The sequence below is a fragment of the Phascolarctos cinereus genome, unplaced genomic scaffold (genome assembly GCF_003287225.1).
Source record: "Phascolarctos cinereus isolate Bilbo 61053 unplaced genomic scaffold, phaCin_HiC Scaffold_5;HRSCAF=322, whole genome shotgun sequence".
In the NCBI taxonomy this organism is placed as follows: domain Eukaryota; kingdom Metazoa; phylum Chordata; class Mammalia; order Diprotodontia; family Phascolarctidae; genus Phascolarctos; species Phascolarctos cinereus.
This window is the reverse complement of record NW_027555958.1, coordinates 353,698,617-353,717,632: the sequence shown is the minus strand read 5'-3', so window position 1 is coordinate 353,717,632 and position 19,016 is coordinate 353,698,617. Positions and strand designations below refer to the sequence as shown.

The 19,016-nt window shown below is 37.7% G+C and overlaps 1 protein-coding gene across 9 annotated transcripts in view; it reads right to left on the bottom strand.

Moving 5' to 3' along the window:
- The window catches only part of ENAH (ENAH actin regulator), a 148,552-nt gene extending 129,755 nt beyond the window's left edge, over positions 1 to 18,797 (bottom strand). For all 9 annotated transcript variants that reach the window (XM_078156287.1, XM_020982163.2, XM_078156289.1 and 6 more), the window contains exon 1: positions 18,431 to 18,797. In XM_078156287.1, the coding sequence (XP_078012413.1) occupies positions 18,431 to 18,435 (5 nt within the window). In that variant the 5' untranslated portion in view covers positions 18,436 to 18,797. The remainder of the gene's footprint in view (positions 1 to 18,430) is intronic.
- Between the last annotated feature and the right edge of the window lie 219 nt (positions 18,798 to 19,016).

Sequence of the window (19,016 nt, the reverse complement as noted above, 5' to 3'; positions counted from 1 at the left end):
TAAAGTATTATATAAATGTTAGTTAGCTGCTCGTAGTAGTGGTAGTGGTGGTAGTATACCAGTGGCATAGATAGCAAATTTTTTTCTGCGATGGGTTGGAATAAATGGCCTCTACTTTCAGATTCTGTGCCTGTGGGGCACCAGTGTTGCAATATTTGGAGAAGGCTTCCTTAAGATGAAGGGACTTGAGTTGTGCTTTAAATTATAAGTAGAATGAATATAGGTAGGTTTAAAGGAAAAATTAGAGCATTCTAGGCAATAATAAATAATAACCACCATTCACATAGCAACTCTTGCTACATGAACTCTTGCAAAGCACTCTACATTCTCATCTATTATTCAATGTAACCCAGAAAATGTCTATCTACTGTGTCAAGGTCTATGGGAAAGCTGCATTAATTATTCCTCCCAGTGAAGTGCAATTTGCAAATCTGATAAGCCTGCCACCTATGACTTACCCAAGATACTGGATTTAAATGTTACCCAAGACATTGGATTTAATGTTACGGTCTGGGTCACTCCACTGGGGATATGCTTTCAAGCAGACATTGAACCAATTACACTTTGTTTATGGCCATCCAACCAGCTCCAGATTCATCAAAGTGCGCCATCTCCTAAGCTACATCTCTGCATCTTTGTAGCAAGAATAACGAAAAAGAAGAGAAGCCTAGGTATGTTGTACATACCTGTTGGTGGATCACTTGAATTTCAGAGTTCTGAACTGCAGTAGTGAGACTAAAACTAATCAGCACCAATGGGGGGGGCTCCCCCCTCCCACCTCCCACATGGTATTGGATAACAGGCTACTTGAGGAGAGGCAAAATTTCCATACCAACCTGCAATGGAAGACCTGGAAGTGAGCTGCATTTCCAACCTAAGTGAGATGGGAAGACCCAGTCTCTGGCTCCTTCCACAAGACGACGTTGTGAAATGCTTTACTAACATCTAGGCAAATTATATCTACAGTATTCCTCTAATCTGAGTCTAGTAATCCTGTCAAAAAATAAGGCTAGTCAAGCAAGGCCTGCTCATGAAGCTATGCTGGCTCTGATCATGCCTATACAGGACAAATGTTCTTTCCCTTTCAAAGAGGACCAATGACATCATGGGATGATGTCTTGACTTGCTCATGAATTGGATTTAGGTGAGGCAGAGTTGTGCAAAGTCATCAACCTCATTCTCAGTTCAAGAGTCATCCAAATCTAGTAGCCCAGGATACAGTGGATGACCTTGCCTCCTTCAATGTCTGACAAAGCTCTAATCACTCCAAGGCCACCCTCATGGCCTCTGAAATAAATTGTTGTCATCTGCTCATTCCATCCAGGGAACTCTTCACATGCTTGGGATAGATATCCTCCTAACTCAGTGATGGGTTTCAGACTTCGGTTTTTAAATCACAAAATCAAGAAATTTGAGTTACAGGGAACCCCAATGGCTATCTCATCCTCCTAGAGAACTTATTACTTCCTGAGGAAGCTCCACTTTGGAATAACTCATTTAAGTAAGTTTTTCCTAAGCCTAAATTTATCCCTTGCAACTCCCACCTTCTTCTGGCTCTGGCCTCTGGAACCAAACAGAACCAACTTTAAGCTCATCTTTCAAATATTTGAATACAGCTATCACGTATCCCAAGTCTTTTCTTCTCCCCAGTTTCTTGAACTGATCTTTATATGACATAGATTCAAGGTCCTTCACCATCCTGGATGCTGTCCTCCATTGATTATTCATATTCCTTCATAAGCTATGGGGCCTCAAACTAAAAATTACTCCACACGTGGTGTGACCAAGACAGAATACAGAGGGATTGATGACTTAAAGCAGCCCAAGCTACAACTCTCTTAATGCCATCCAAAATAATGTCTAGTTTTTGGGCTGCTAACTCATACTAAACTTCAATTCCATTAAAACCCCAAGATTTTTTGAAAACTATTGATTTTTCTTTGAATTTGATTTTTTTCAAATCAAATCCAAGATTTTATATTTATCCCACTTGAATTCTATCTTGTGAGGTTCAGTGAAATGTACTAGCCTGTAGAAGTCTTATTAGATACTGAATCTATCATTTAGTTCTTTGGCTATTCCTCCCAGCTTTGTGTCATCTGAAAATTTCACAGATCATACCATCCATGCCTTTATCCAAGCCATTGATAAAAATGTTAAATAGTACAGAAACAAATACAGATCCCTGGGGCACTCCAATAGAGACCTCTTGGCAATTTTACACTGAACTAATAAATATTCTATGAGTCTGTCCTTTCTTTTCAGTTCCAAATACACCTACTCCTAATTTCTCTATCTTTTCTACAGGAATGCTTTCCTAAAATCTAGATAAAGTATATATACAGCATTCCTTTAACCTACCAATTTAACAGCCCTGTCAAAAAAGTAAAGGTTGAATCTGCATTATCTGCTTGTGAAACCATAGTGACTATTTATAATTGGTGTTTTCTTTCTTAGACGTGGCCTATGAGGTCCTTTACATCTGTATTATCTATGATCTTATTATGCTATCATCTCTTTAATATTCATACTAGAATTTTCCCAGGATGCAAAGTTAAGTTCACTGGCCTATCAATTTCAGACTCAAAACTCTTCCCTTTTCTGTAATCCAAAACATAAACATGTATCATTTACTTATGGGGGGGGCAGTTTTGAGTGTCAATACTACTTTCCACAAGATTAGTTTCTTGAAGATGGGAACTAAATCAAATACTCTCATACTCCTAAGTGACAGTGTATGGTAATGGAAAAAACATTTTAAGTCATAGAATCCAAGAATCTCAAAGTTGGAAGGGACTTCAGAAGTCATCTAGTCCAACCCATACCTGAAACAAAAGAACTATTACTTTGGACAACTGAGTTCCCTTCTGGTCTTATTTCACAGGGGTATTGTGAGGATCAAATAAGTTAACATGTGAAACCTATAATATAAAATGCTATAAAAAGATTCATCTCAGATAATCATGTCACACAAATTATTTTCACCTAGCCAAACCTACCTAGCTACCTCTTCTATGGCCTATGCTCACAGAGGCAGAAAATTATTAAATGGCTAAGAGGAATCATTTTGTCATGAGATCAGTCCCTAATGCAGTGGGTCATGATCTTCTCCAAATGACTTCCACTCACCCAATGAAATGGCAATCAGGATTAAGTGACGTTGCCAGGGTCACACAGCTATTAAGTAAGTGTCAAGCATCTAAGGTTGGATTTGAACTGAGGACCTACTGACTCTAGGGCTGGTGCTCTATCCACTGCGCCACCCAGCTGCTCTACCCAATGGATATCTAAAGCAATGTTACATTCTATGCAACTTGTGCCTCCTTCAAAGCCTATAATTACTATATCACGATACTTTATCAAACTATCTGTGGAAAGCATAGGGCATCACTAACCTAGAGAGAATATTAGGAGAATATGATAGTTCTCTTCAAATATCGGCAAGCAGCCAGTCACGTGGATGGAGTAGGGATTATAATTGTTCTGTTTGGCCCCAGAGGGCAGAACCAAGAGCAACTAATTGGCAGAAGTTACAAAGAGGCTAACTTAGGCTTGATGTTAGGAAAAACTTCCTAATAATCAAACCTGTCCAAACATGTAACATGATACCCTGAGAAGTGGTAGTTTCCCCTCATAGGAGGTCTTCAGGCAGAAGCTGTATGTTACAGTGGGGATTTTTTTTGTACATGGATTGTACTACATAACCACTGAGGGAAGTCCCTAAAATCTTTCAAATTTTATAATTCTGTGATTATGAGTATCCAAGAATCATAGTAGTCACATAGATATCCTGGTTAAGGGTTGATGAAATTGTGGGTACAGAATAGAGTGTTATTCTCCCTGATGCATATACTAAGTTTATCTGACACACATTTAAGCACCTATGTCCAAAGTGCCATTTGCAGCCAGGTGGCGCAGTGGATAGAGCACCAACCCTGGAGTCAGGAGGACCTGAGTTCAAATCCGACCTCTGACATCTGACACTTACTAGCTGTGTGAGTCTGGGCAAGTCACTTAACACCACCGCCTAGCCAAACAAAACAAAAACAACCAAAAAAAGGGCCATTTGAGGCACTGTGAGAGATGAAAAATAGCACCAAATATAATCAAATCATTTACAACTAATCAGGGAAATAACATACCTATGGGGCAGCTAGGTGGCACAGTGGATAGAGCACTGGTCCTGCAATCAAGAGGACCTGAGTTCAAATCTGGTCTCAGACACATAACACTTACTAGCTGTGTGACCCTGGGCAAGTCACTTAATCCCACTGCCTAACTCCCCCCCCCAAAAAAGAAATAATATACCTAACACAAAAAAATATAGTACATACAGATACGTCTGGAGTAATTTTGACATGACTAACATGTTCTCATAATAATGTATTATCACCAAACACTCTTTGTCACAGCTTCATTAAATTATTCCATCACCCATTTACAAAATTATTCATATGGAACTATCCAAGTGCCAAAGATATGTTACAAGCAATAGGCACTATCACTTTATCAGAACTGAAAAAGACCTCAGCCACCATTTAGTATACCTATGTCTGAACAAGTATACACTCTATAAAACACTAACCTCTGCTTGAAAGGCAACCAGATAAGGATTCCCACTATTTCCATAAGCAACCCATTCCACTTTATCAGCAATAATTGTGAGCTGAAATCTGCCTCTCTGTAACTTCCAATACTTGCTAATAGTTCTGCCCTTTAAAGCCAAGCAGAAAAAAAATTTAATACCTCTTCAATGTGACAATCTTTGAAATACCTGGAAAAGGCTAATATGCCCTCCCCCTAAAAAAAGATTTAAGCTAAATATATCCATTCCTTCATCCAATGTTCATATAGCATAACTGAGAGAGGCCCTTTCTGGCGTCCCTCTTATTAGATATTCTCCCCATTTATCAACAGCTATCCTAAAATGTAGTGCTCAACAAAATTATTTAAATATCTGGAAACTAACTGACAAAGTCACAAAGGAATCACACAAATATAACTATAAAATGATTTTTACATAAGTAAGAATAAGAACTAACAAGAAATGTTCATGTTTATGGCTGGGCTGCACAAATACAGTAGCAGGAGCCATCTCCAGTCATCCCGATCTGTATCTTGCTACTGGACCCAGATGGCTCTGGAGTTGAAAGTGAGGCTGGTGACTTTGCACAGCCCTCCCTCACTTAAATCCAATTTGCAGGCAAGTCATGGCATCACTTTCTTGATGTCATGGTCCTCTTCCAGAATGAAGGAAAAACAACAACAGCACAAATATTGTAAAAATCACTGTACTCTTCTGCTGAGTTTTGTTTCCTCTTTCTGATGGTTCCTCCTATTGGTTTTAATTTTTACTTACAACTTCACTAATGTGAAAATATGTTTAATGGGAATGTAAATGTAAAGCCTATATCAGATTGTGTGCCGTCTTGGGGAGGGTGGGGGGGAGGAAGGGGGAGAAAAATTTTCAACTCAAAAGCATATGGAAGTGATTGTTGATAAATCAAAATAAATTAATAAATTTTTTAAAAATCATTATACTATAAAAGTTACTCTACAGATTTAGACACATCAATCTATTTTTTTAAGCCAGAATTGGAATTTCATTGGAGTAAGGAACTCCCAGAAAGGCAACTTCTTCTCCCAATAAATATATGATAACTGCTCTATAAGTTATATAGTCTTAGAAAGTTGCCAGAAATACATCCATCAACCATGCCATAACAGTACTATGCACACTTCCCCAAAAAGGTAAAAAACAGAGGGAAAAAATCTCTAAGTACCAAACATATTTACAGCACTGTCAGTTGGAGAGTAGAAGAATAATAATGATATGTAGATGGAATGGAACAGTTATTTTGACATAAATAATAAAATGGACTCAGAGATGGGAAGATATGTATGAACTAATACTGAGTGAAGTGAGCAGAACCAAGAGAACACCTTGCACAACAACCATTGTGACTTAAGGTAAAGCGACTTTGAAAGATAAAAGAACTCTAATCATAGAAGTTACCAATTAAGCAACCATGACTTCAAAAGACTGATAATGAAGCATTATTTCCAACTTCCCAACCTCTGAGAAAAAGGTACGCCACTAGAGCAGGGGTCTACAAACTACAGCCCCAGGTTGGGGGACTACAGCTACAGGCCCAGGTAGCCTACAGATACCTGTTGGCTTCCTGTTCTTGTGTGCACCTAGCTAAGAATGGTCTTTAAACTTTCAAAAACAATACAACTTTATTTTAAAATGATAGCACAAATGAACAAAAACAGGCACTGACTAGAGGTGTAGAATGAGACACATTTTCAGACATACTCATATCTACTATTTGTTTGACTTGACTATGCTTATTTGTTACAATGGAGTACCTATATTTGGGGAAAGCGTAGTGAGAATAATGCAAAAGAATAGGAAAAAAAAGAAAGAAGAGCATCAATAAAATTTTTTTTAAATACACTGAGGACAACAGAAGGAAGTTCAGAAGGAGATATGTACAAGTAGGGTGGTTTGTCACCATCGCTGCATTAAATTCAATAAGCACTTAAAAAAAGGACTATATACATAATATAAGTTCCCATACAATCCCCTCTTCTGTTCATGCTGAAATGGTCATTTCTGTTAAATTCATAATTTTTAACATGAAGTTTTCTGAAACACTGAGAGTTTATGTGACTTGGCCAGCATCACAAAATCAACATGCATCACAGACATGACCTGAGCTTAAATCCATTTAACTAGCAGGCCAGGCTTTATTCATCATACTATGGTGCTTTCACCAATAAAATCACCAAAGGGATGGTTCATAGAATCAGACAAAATAACATTAAGAGGACTTAAAAGTCAAGTATGGCTAGGACATCCTAGAAAGAATGAAGGAAAGGGCACAAAACAGTAATTAACAAAACTATATGACAATAGGTAAAAAGCAGAAAAGGGGGATTGGTGGAACATACTAGAAAAGCAAGACTGAGAATAAACAAATGCACACAGTAGTCTACTATTTGATAAACTCAAGAACACAAAGTATTAGGAAAAGGCCTCCTTAAGAGGAGGATGCAGAGGAAAGACTAGTGGAGAAGTCAGTATCACCAAAGAGAATATAAGGTTTCACAATTATGGATAAAGGGAGAATCCCTAACCAGAGGAGTTGATCAAGGACTATAGATATAGAGTTTGGAGGGAACTTAGAGGTCATTGAGTTCTACCTTCTCATTTTACTGATAAGGAAACTCAAGCCCAGAGAGGTTAAATAATTGCCAAGGGTCACAAAATTAATAATTATCCAAAGCAGCATACAAACTTAGGTCTTCCTAACTCATAGACCAGAATAACATCCTCTATACCAGTGGAGTCAAACTCCAATAGAAAGGAACCCTGGAAGAGGCATATTAACTTAGAAAACCACAATTTATCATTATCTGTGTTATACTATATTTTTATTAATTTGTCTTGAACATTTCCCCACTACATTTTAATCTGGTTCAGCTACACTTTGTGAACATGTGCACAGTGAGTTTGACACCTCAGCTCCACGCCACACCGCTTTCTCGTAAAAAACAAAATAGGCAATCCCAAATATACTGACAAGGACTGAATCCAAAGACTGGATCTGTGATTTTCACTGATATGGGGGGAATCCTAGGGAATATATGAGGGGAGAAGTCTCCCTCTATTAACGAAGGTCAATAACTTGCTAACATATATAGAACAGCAGTTCTTAAACTCTTTTACACTTTCAAAAATACTGATGACCCCAAAGAGCTTTTGAATTACATCTATTGATATTTAACTTACTAGATAATATTTCTTAATACATAAAATAATAAACCTTTACTATGCTAACATAAATAATATTTATGAAAAATAATTTTTCCACAGTTAGTGAGAAAAAGTGGTATTCTTTTGCATTTTTGTAAATCTCTTTAATATCTGGCTTAATAGAGAAGATAATCCGGATTCTCATATCTGTTTCTGCATTTACTCTGCTGTTCAATGTTGCTTTGGTTGAAGTATGTAGCATATGAAGAAAGTCTAGCCTCACACGGTTATGTGGTTTAAGATAGGAGTATTTTTGTTGTTATTTTTCAGTAGAGTCCAAGGCAAAGATATTACAACGGTCTGCAAACCTTGAAGTGCTATATAAATGCTATCTAGTTATATTTCATTACTGTTGTTCATTTATATAAATGCTAACTAGCTATATTTTGTTATTGTTGGTCAGTCATTTCAGTCATGTCCAACTCTTTGGGATCCCATTTGGTATTTTCTTGGCAAAGATAGTGGAATGGTTTACCATTTTTCTCTAGTTCATTTTACAGGTGAAGAAACTGATGCAAACAGAGTTAAGTGACTTGCCCAGGGTCACACAGCTAGTAAGAGTATGAGGTCAAATCTGAACTCACAAAAATGAGTCTTTCTTGACGCTCCGCCCGGCACTCTGTTGCATCACCCAGCTGTCCAGGCCTATTTTATTAGCCTTTAACTGTGGATATTCTTTAATACTACTCCAAAATTTGACAAGTGGTAGTTTTTTCAACAACAGCTTAGTTGAAACAAGGAAAATAAAACCATATCAAAGAACTTTCCATACTCTTCCTAAAATCTTTGGTCTAGCTTGCACTTTCAATGGATCTTTTTACCCATGTGTGATTTTATAACATCATGAATTGGTCATTTGGAGAATACTGGTTTACTAAGTTATGCAAATCTTCCAAATGTTGACACATTTCATGATAAAATGCCCCTTGCCCCCCCCCAAAAAAATCACATTCATTAATATTGCCACTGATCTCATCAGAAAAATCCTTAAATATCAGTCAGGTGTCAAAACTCAGAGGTAACATATATAAGTTTTTCAAAATTCTAATATTCACTTGAAAGTTCGAATTTTATCATTGGCAACAAACTGTCAGTTATTTTCCATGAAATGACAGGCTTACTTCATTCATTTTCAAGAAAATGCATGTCAAATACCAATCTGAATAACCCTAGTTTGTCGGTCAGTCATTCTTGCAACTTAATACACACTTTGAGATTCAGAAGTGCTCAATGTGTACTTTCCATTTCATCACACAGAAAATTTTAAAAATGTGTACTCAGAGGGCAAGATTTAATAAAACTAAATAATTGTACTGCTTCATCAAGGACATTAAGTGAAAATGTTTTTTTTTTAACTACAGGGGAATGGCAATGAAGAATTCAATGACTGCTAAGTACAGCTTGGGGCTAGTATGTCAGCAGTTTCACCCACCACTGCTTTTGCACTACCACTGTAATTGTCTTCACATTTGTTCCAGGGAAAACCAGGAGATTCAAAAAAGTTATTCAAAGTTTTGAATACTTCAGCATCATTTGTGTTTGCAAACAAGCATTCACATAAAACGAGATCTTCAAAGATTAGTTGGTTCTGATACAAGACAAATACAGTCAAAACAGCAATTTAAAAGCAAAAGTACAATTCTGTAGAAAAGGTATGAATTCAGTGTTCATGTTTGCAGCTAAATCTTTAATTCACAAATCATGTAACCTCTGGAAAACTCTACTATACATTCATGAATGAGAGCAAGAAGCCTTTCTCTTAATAATAATCTCTATTGATTAGAGAAATGCAAATCAAAACAACTCTGAGGTACCACATCACACCTATCAGATTGGCCAACATGACAAAACAGGAAAATGATAAATGTTGGAAAAGATGTGGGAAAATTGGAACACTGATACATTGTTGGTGGAGTTGTGAAATGATACAACCATTTTGGAGAATAATTTGGAACTATGCCCAAAGGACTACAAAAATGTGCATACCCTTTCACCTAGCAATAGCATTTCTAGGGCTATATCCCAAAGAGATCAAACAAATGGGAAAAGGACCCACATGTACAAAAATATTCATAGGAGCTCTTTTTGTGGTGGCAAAGAATTGGAAATTGAGAGGATGCCCATCAATTGGGGAATGGCTGAGCAAGTTGTGGTATATGAATGTAATGGAATACTATTGTGCTATAAGAAATGATGAACAGGCTGACTTCAGAAAAACCTGGAAAGAATTACATGGTCTGATGCTGAGTGAAGTGAGCAGAACCAAGAGGACTTTGTACACAATAACAGCCACGTTATGCAATGACTAATATTATTAAACTGAACCCTTCTCAGCATTGCAAGGATCTGGGGACATCTCCAGAGGCCTCAGAATGGAAAATGCTGTCCACATCCAAAGAAAGAACTATGGAAGTTGAATCGCTATCACTTATTTTTACCTTCTGTTGAGTTTTGTTTCATCTTTCTGATGGTTCCTCCTATTGGTTTTAATTTTTACTTATAACTTCACTAATGTGAAAATATGTTTAATAGGAATGTAAATGTAAAGCCTGTATCAGATTGTGCACCATCTTGGGGAGGGTGGGGGGGGAGAAGGGGGGGAGAAAAATTTTCGACTCAAAAGCATATGGAAGTGATTGTTGATAAATCAAAATAAATTAACAAATTTTTAAAAAATAATAATAATCTCTATTAATATAAAATGTAAAGCTTTTATGAAAAAAAAATCGATGCAGCTAGAATTTTTTAAAATTATAGTCACTGGGAAAGAAATCTTTCCATTAAATATTTCTGACAGAAGCCTGATATCCAAAATCTATAGGGAAAAAATACAAATATAAGCTTACTAGCCATTTACCAACAGATAAGTGTTCATCTATTGGTAAGATTAATGAATACCCTGAGAAGTTAGCATTCTTCAAATTCATGCTGTACACTTCCATTGGCCTAGAATGAATTACATATTCTACATAATTATAACTTTAAATAGTGCAAATTCAAATACATGTGATCACTTCAAGAGATTCATTGTTTGCACTAGTCAGGACCTAGGGGTGCAAAATATTGATAACCACTTGAAAAAATGTGCCTTACCTCACACCAACACAATTAATAAAGATGCTAAAAGATGGGAAAACTTGCTGGAAAATGTGCTATGGAAATACAGGAACAGCAATTTACTGCTACTGCGAACTGGTTCAGCTATTTGGATGAACAAGTTGAAATTATGAAAGAAAAGTAAGTAAACTGTTTAAAATCTTTAAATACCAAAATCTCCACTTTTGTCACTATATCCTAAAGAGATCACTGGCAGAAAGAAATGACAGATATGTACAAAAATGTTCACAATAAAGTTGTAAAAACAGTAAACAAAATATATGCCCAACAAGAGGTCTTCAAACAGGCTTAGGAGACTACTTCTCAGGTATGTTATAGAGGAGATGCCTTTCCATTATGAGTTAGACTATATGACCCATCCTTCAGATGGGAAAAAATTTAATAAAATTCTGTGAATTGGGGGAGACAGGGAATTGGCTTAACAAACTTAGTATATGATTGTAGTATTACTGCAACATAAAAGTGAATAACAATTCAGAGAAAACATGGGAAAACTTGTGTGAAGGAATAAAAAAGGAAAACAAGGCCAAAAGAACAGTATTCACGATGACTGCCCAATGAAAATAAAACAGGAACAAAACACTGTTCAGTCAAAGTTTGTACCATACTGCCTAAGTTAAATGAGTATAACCTTCCTTTCTGTTCATACCCATACTGTTTTCTCAGGTAACATACTTAATAGATGGGTTTGTTTGGATGTTTCAAGAAAATATCTTCTGTGTCAAAACAAAATTTACCAATAAATTTAACTTTTTTTAAAAAGAGCTATTTTCTAGGCGGCTGGGTGGCACAGTGGATGGAGCACCAGCCCTAAAGTCAACAGGACCTGAATTCAAAATTCAGCCTCAGACAGTGACTAGCTGTGTGACCCTGGGCAAGTCACTTAACCTCACTGCCTCACAAAAAAAAAAAAGGCCACTCTCAATAGACAAATAGTCCAAAGATACCAACAATTATAAAAAGATGAATTGAAAATTTTTTAAAAAAGAATTATATTAAAGATTACTCCAAATCAAACAACTCAGATTGTTCCCCTTACATCCAACAAATTAGAAAAAAAAAACAACAAAAGATGGTAATGGACAATGGGAAGACAAGTACACTAACAAAAACACTGTCAGTGGATCTGTGAATTGATCCAACTATTCTATAAAATACTTCAAAATTGTGATTTTAAAAAGGGGGACTAAAACATTGCACATATACTGCAACCCAAAGCTCCTACCACTAAACTTCTACACGAAGGAGGACAAAAACAGAAAGGTTCAATATATGCCAAAAGATGCACTGCAGCACTTGCTAAGGTAAAAAAGAATTGAAAGCAAAATAGGTATCCAACCGGGTAAAAGCTAAACAAACTGTGATACATAAATGTAAGAGAATACTGTGGCATAAGAAACAACGAATACATGAGGAATTCAGAAAAACATGGAACTCAAAAAGGGGTACAAAAGGGGTACCTCAAAAAGAAGCCATTAATAATATTATCAACCTGGAAGCAATCAATAAACATTACTGAACATTTATCAGACACTATACTAAGCATTAAGGATACAAAAAAGCAAAAAAAAAGCTTCTGCCTTCAAGGCACTTACATTCTAATGAGGGAGATAATATGGACATCAATAGGTATGTACAGTAATGCTACTCCATATGTATAGGAATTAGCTTTATAGAACTAATGCAGTGAAGTAAGCAGAATCTGGAACAACATATACATATCTCTTCATTTCAGATATGAGTGATTATAGCAAAAAACAGTCCCTGCTCTCAAGGAGCTCTCTCAGTCAAATCAGGGAGACAAGCAAACAATTACATAACTAACAAGAAATATAAGCAACAAACTGAAGATAATCACAGAGGAAAGGCACTAGCCCCAAGAAGGTAGAGTTTTACATAAGGCTAAATTGTGTGACGTTTTGTATAAATTAATTCTGAAACCAGATTTAGCACCAATGAGGTTAAGAGGACCATGGGCCTCCAATCTAAAACAATACTTATCAGCCCTCAAAAACTGGCTTTTTGCTTGTTAGGAGGAAAAAGCATTACACAGATTAAGTAACAAAGCTTATTTACAGTATAATATTTTAAAGGCTACTTAGGCCAATAAGTAAATATTCATATCCCCATTCTGAAAATGAGAATGACATGAGATTTGCCTGAAATTCTACAGGATTACAAAATGGTAAAAGGAGAGGGGCAACTGAGATAGAACTACAAAATCTCACAAAAATCAATTTAATGGCAACAATGTTTTTATAAGAGGATCAAAAAGAGTGCTGCTCACCAGAATTTAATTTTAACAAATAAAATTACATTATAAAGTCTTGTTGATTTTATCTTCACATCTTTTCTATCTGTCGCTTGTCTTCACTTACGTGGCCAGCATCCTAGCCCAGGGCCCCATCCAAGCTCAAGTCCTGCTTACCTCACAGGCTGAACCGTTTTAATAGCCTCCTAATTGGTTTTTCTACCTCCATTCTCTCCCCTCAGTTGCCAAAGGGCTATTCCTAAAACACAGGTCTGACCATACCACTCTTTTGCTCAATAAACTCAAGGAGCTCACTATTCCTTCTAGACTCAAGAACTCTGGCATTTAAAGCCCTTCACAAGACAGCACCAATCTACCTTTACAATGTTCTTTTACATGACTCCCCTTCCTATACTCTTCAATAGTCAAAATGGCCTTCATGCTGTTCCATCTGCCATCTCTATTCTCTACAAAATCTATGCCCAGAATCCCTAGTTTCCTTCAATGTTCAGCATAACCACCTACTACCTAAGGCCTCCCTGATCCTCCCCAGCTGCTAGGACCACCTAGTCACCTAGTATTTATTTTGTAGACATTTTTACTCGTACACATCTCCCCCAATGGAATTTAAGCTCCTTGTGGGAAGTAACTGTTTCATATTTGTTTTGTGTCATTTTGACAGTTTTAGTCAAGTCAGCAGTTAACACGGTGGAAGGAGAAGGAAATAAGCATTTACATAGTGCCTACTATGTGTCAGGCTCTGTGCTAAGCACTTTACAAGGATCTTATTTGACCCTCACAATAACCCTTTCAAGGTAGCTGCTGTTATTATCCCCATTCTACAGCTGAGGAAATTGAGGCAAGCAGAAGCTAAATGATTTATCTTCTTGACTCTAGGCCCAGTGCCCTTTCCACTTAGTTGATTTGAAACAGTAGGCACTAAATAAGTGCTTAACTGACTTACTGACATCTAGCACAAGGTCTGGGACATTGGCACTTAATATAGTAAATATTTGATTAATTGATCAATTTTAGAGATTTGTAGTGTTTATTTTTTTTAATATTGAGAAAAAAGAAAGGGTAAAAATTGTGCTCTATTACATATGTCAGAATACTGTCACTATTTTCTCTAAATTACTCATTTATTACAATACAAATGCTTTTGTTCTTTAGTCGTTTTTTCAGTTGTGTCAGACTCTTCATGACCTTATTTGGGGTTTTCTTGGCAGAGATAATGGAGTGGATTGCTATTTCCTTCTCCAACTCACTTTACAAATGAGAACTGAGGCAAACAGGGTTAAGTGACTTGCCCAGGGCCACACAGCTAATAAGTGTCTGAGCCCAGATTTGAACTTATGAATGTGAGTCTTCCTGATTCTATGCCCAGGGCTCTATCCACTGCACCATCCACCTAGAGAGAGCCTGTACAGGAAAAGGATTAAGGTTTTATGTTTCCAGCTTTCTTTTGAACTGTTAGGTGTAAAAAAACACAAAAAAGTATTTATCTTCCTTCTCAGATATTCCCCAATTTTATTTTCCCAACTTGTTACCACTTTATTTTCTAATTCTAATAATTTCTAATTCTTGTCATGTAACATTGTGATATGTGAGTTACTGTCTTTTTCCCCTACTGAACTGTAAACTCCTTTAGGGCAGGTGTTTATTGCTATTTGAACTGAAAGGAGTAGCCTTTGAGGTCATCAACTCCAACTCCCTCATTTTTCAGATGAAGAAATAAGCTCAGAGTGAAGTGACTTTAAGGGCACACAGCTAGTGTGTGTCAGAGCCAGGACCTGCACCCACATCCTCTAATTCCAATTCCCAGACTAAAGTGAACTCCTATACAAGCGCCTAACTCAAAATTCTGTACACCACAGGTGCTAGTAAATGTTTGTTGCATTCATACGTTTGTCTACCACATTACGTGTCCTTTGTAAAGAATAACAACAAATTCCTTTGTAATTTGCCACAGCCACTAGCACTGGAGGGAGTCTGTCAAACGTTAGCCATTTTGTCATTACTATCCAGATCTCATCTACAATCTCAAGAACTCAAAAAATTCCATTACTATTGCCTAGACTTTCTCTTCCGCTCCTTCCATACAATGGCAAAACAAAATTCCAGCTAGTTTTTAAACACATGGTGTCAATATTAAGAGAGTAGCACTGCTACTGATATTTGGCTATTCAGCTTTTCCAGGAAACAGTTTCAATAATTAAACAATGAATTCATGATTAAAATCTTTATTAAAAGAAAATCAACTGACAGAATTTGGTGCTTAGGTTTTCCTCACTTGTGATCCTCTGTACATTACAAAGTTTACATACATAAAATAGTATATAAATACAACAGAACCAAAAAGTCCAATATACAATGACAATAACATAGTTATGTTTCAGAATCAAGAAGCTATTCCAAATAACATGGACTAGAATGAGCCCTATAGCCTTAATATTTTTTTTATCCAGTTATCAGTTTAAGATCAAAACATAGATACCAACCTCAAAAAATGAAGTGTTAGTTAGCAATTCTATGTATGGGATTTTACATTTACAAAGTGGCTTTCTGATCATTTCAGTATATATAAACCATTACACAATGCTTTTCCACATTAAGATAACAGTGGTTATGGTATTTCTCAAATGGAAGGCATCCAATATATCATGTCATAAATGCTTAAACCACAACAGATTGACTGTATCATCTCTTCAGAGTTCTAACTAATGTAAATGGAACTCCCTGGTCAAGTACACCTATTTCTGGACACACTTTTGAACATTAGCACAATCCCACAATATCACTATTTTAAAAATACACTTAACTATTCTGATACAGTAATAGTTGCGTTATCAGCTATTCATAGGCTGAAAAACATGCCATGTAGTACTACAGTACTTAAGCAGCATTTTGAAACAAAGTCAAATGTTGGCATAACTGTCACTCACAGCAGGATCAAATCCACCCAAAGCCTCCCGCAATGCATTCATTATTAAGGCTCAACACATATTCAGTTTTCTATCCAATTAGAGTTTGGAAAGTTTCATTGGTACATAAGAAAGTGCACCCAGATGTATGCCCAACTTGTAAAGGTCTACCAACCAAACAGCTCTCTTCCCAACGGTTCAAAGAGAAAAGCTGGAACTCATTTTTATTTAATTTCTTAAATTACTAAAATGCAGCTATTTAAAGATAGTCAGTCTATCCAAACTGACTTGAAAGAATTTTCATTACCCTTTGTACTACTACTTACTGACAAGTAAAGCGTCAAGGCAATTGCTGGGTCTCTCCAAATCAAAGATGAAGTGAAAAATTAGAGCTTGGAAGTTTTCCTTTTTATTACAAGGGATACTTTTGAAGTAAGCAGAAAAATTTTATCTACACAAGAATGAAAACTATATAGTGGAATAGTCTTTCTTCACTGTAATATAAAAAACCAGTATTTCTATTAAAAAATTTTGTTTTTTCCATTGTTACTGGATTTTAAATATTTTAAAAATAACTATTTTATAAAATAGTTAATAAAATCTTAATAGATTTACTTCAGGTTTAAAACAAACAGAACTCTCCTTCCCTCTCAAGATTGTTTATAGTATTTTAGCATGACTGCAGAAACCAGTAATAGGTTCGAGTTATTTCATTAAACAGAAGGTTGAGTGTTCACGAGGATACCTATAAATTAATAAAATCACTCACTGACAGGTGTCAACATTTTTAATAAAGCTAATACTTCTCAAAATGATGCATAGATATTGGTATGTCACACTACAGCAGTTGGAAATTAAAAGGGAAGATGGGCACAGAATTTTTTAAAGACATTGCCAATTATAGGGATATAAGTAAGAACTTTGAAAAAAACTCTAACAAAGCAGAAATAACTGCAGATTGACCACTCAAAGCCAACACAAGGAAATGAATGTGGAAAAAAAAACAAGTCAAGAACTACCTTTGATAAAAGGGGGAAAAAAACAGGTTTAAACTAGAAACTACTTAAACTCAAGAAAAAAATCCAGTGACTAGACAATTTTTGCAGAAGCAAAGGAATTTTTAGATTATATCATGCGAATCTCACTGTATTACATTATAAAGGTCTTGGCAAATGTTAGCCATTAATCTTTAACACAAAGGATATTCAAATCCAACCAAATGTAATACAATCTCTTTCAGAAGGAAGGAAAGGAGTAATTTACTTTATCCCCAATTATTTAAACTAAAGGCCAATGAGGATGATGATAACGCAGAATAGGTCAGCATTCCATCTATCATGTCACATTTCTCACGAAGTCTTGCACCAATCCGGAAAAAAGGTGGCTATGGACACAAAACAGGCTTAGAAATGGCTTTTAAAAAAATCTCCTTCAATGAATGAGACCCCACATCATGGTTTATTCTCCTACACAATTGGAGAAATATAAAGAAAAAACACTACCCTATCATGCTTCACTTTTTTCTTTGTCACTGATGACTTAAATCTTAAAAAACTGTATATTTATTTAATTCCCTCCATTGGCGGTGGAGGGATAATTTGGCTTCTATTTTATTGATTACACATAAGGAAGAAAGGGGGGGAAAGCAGCTGCTGCAATGCAACACTAGCTGACACAGAGAAAGGGGAGAAAACCGGTTTGAGAAACAAACCGATACATACCACCCCCAAGTCTCCTCAAACATAGCGGCGATTTTAGCATTGTATTGGTTTAAAAAATGGGGGGGGGTGAAGGAGATTCAAAAGAAAAATTAACTTCTCCCCCTCCCCCAATTTTGCAATTTCACCTTTGGATTTTATACCTTTCTATCCCTGCCACAGCTTTTTCTTAATTACCTCTTTGGATTTCATATCTTTTCAAACTTAATGATAACAACACGTCTTTTAAACGAAAAGTGCATGTACACAGTGTAAAAAATAACCACAAAACTGTCTTCTCTCCCATCGACCACGTAGATCAGCACAGATTACTCTCTCCCTTCCCATTCCCCCCCACACCTCGGTTTAGGGGATAAAGGATAAGGGGAGGGGGAGAAGGGAAAAGCCAGAGGTGCATAAAGAAGAAGGGGGGATGGAAAGGATGGGGAAAAGGCGGCCGAGGGGGGAAAGGCTAGAGAAAGAAACGTGGAGAGCAGAGGAAGCCCCTCGTGAGAAGGGGCGGAGGGTGGAGGCAGGAGGACCCGGGGAGCAGCCCGGGCGGGGTGGTGACGGCGCACGGCGCGAGGGCCCCCCCCCGACCCCCCGGGGCTCCCCTCACCTCATGGTGCCGGGCGGTGCGGAGGCTTCCCCGGCCGGAGGAGGAGGGAGGGCGAGGACGGAGCGGAGCGGGGTGGGGCGGGAGCCGGGCTCCGGAGACAAGAGACCGGCAGCGTCCGGGATCGGCGGGGCTCTGGCGCTGCCGGGGAAGCTACACCATCCTCTTTCGGTACACAAAGCCGAAGCGCCCGCCGGCCGGAGTGCGAGTGCGAGTGCGAGTGCGAGTGTGAGTATGAGTGCGTGTGTGTCTGGGTGAATGTGCGTGCGTGTGTGTGTGTGTGTGTGAGAGGGAGAGGGAGAGAGAGAGAAAGAGAGAGAGACTAGGGAAGGGGGAGGGCGGAGAAGCGGACAGGGGGGCGCCGGTCCCCCCGGCGGCGACCGCCGCCTCCCTCCTCTTCCTCCTCCTTCTCCTCCTCCCCCGACGCGGCGCGGGGGATCCTTGAGCCCGCCGGCCTCGCGCCGCCGCTGGGGAAGCCGGTCTGGGGACGACGACGCCGCAGGCAGGCAGACTTGCGTGCAGCTCCCGCTCCCGCCGCCGCTACCGAGGCCGTGTGCAACCGGCAGCAGGAGGAGGAGGAGGTGGAGGA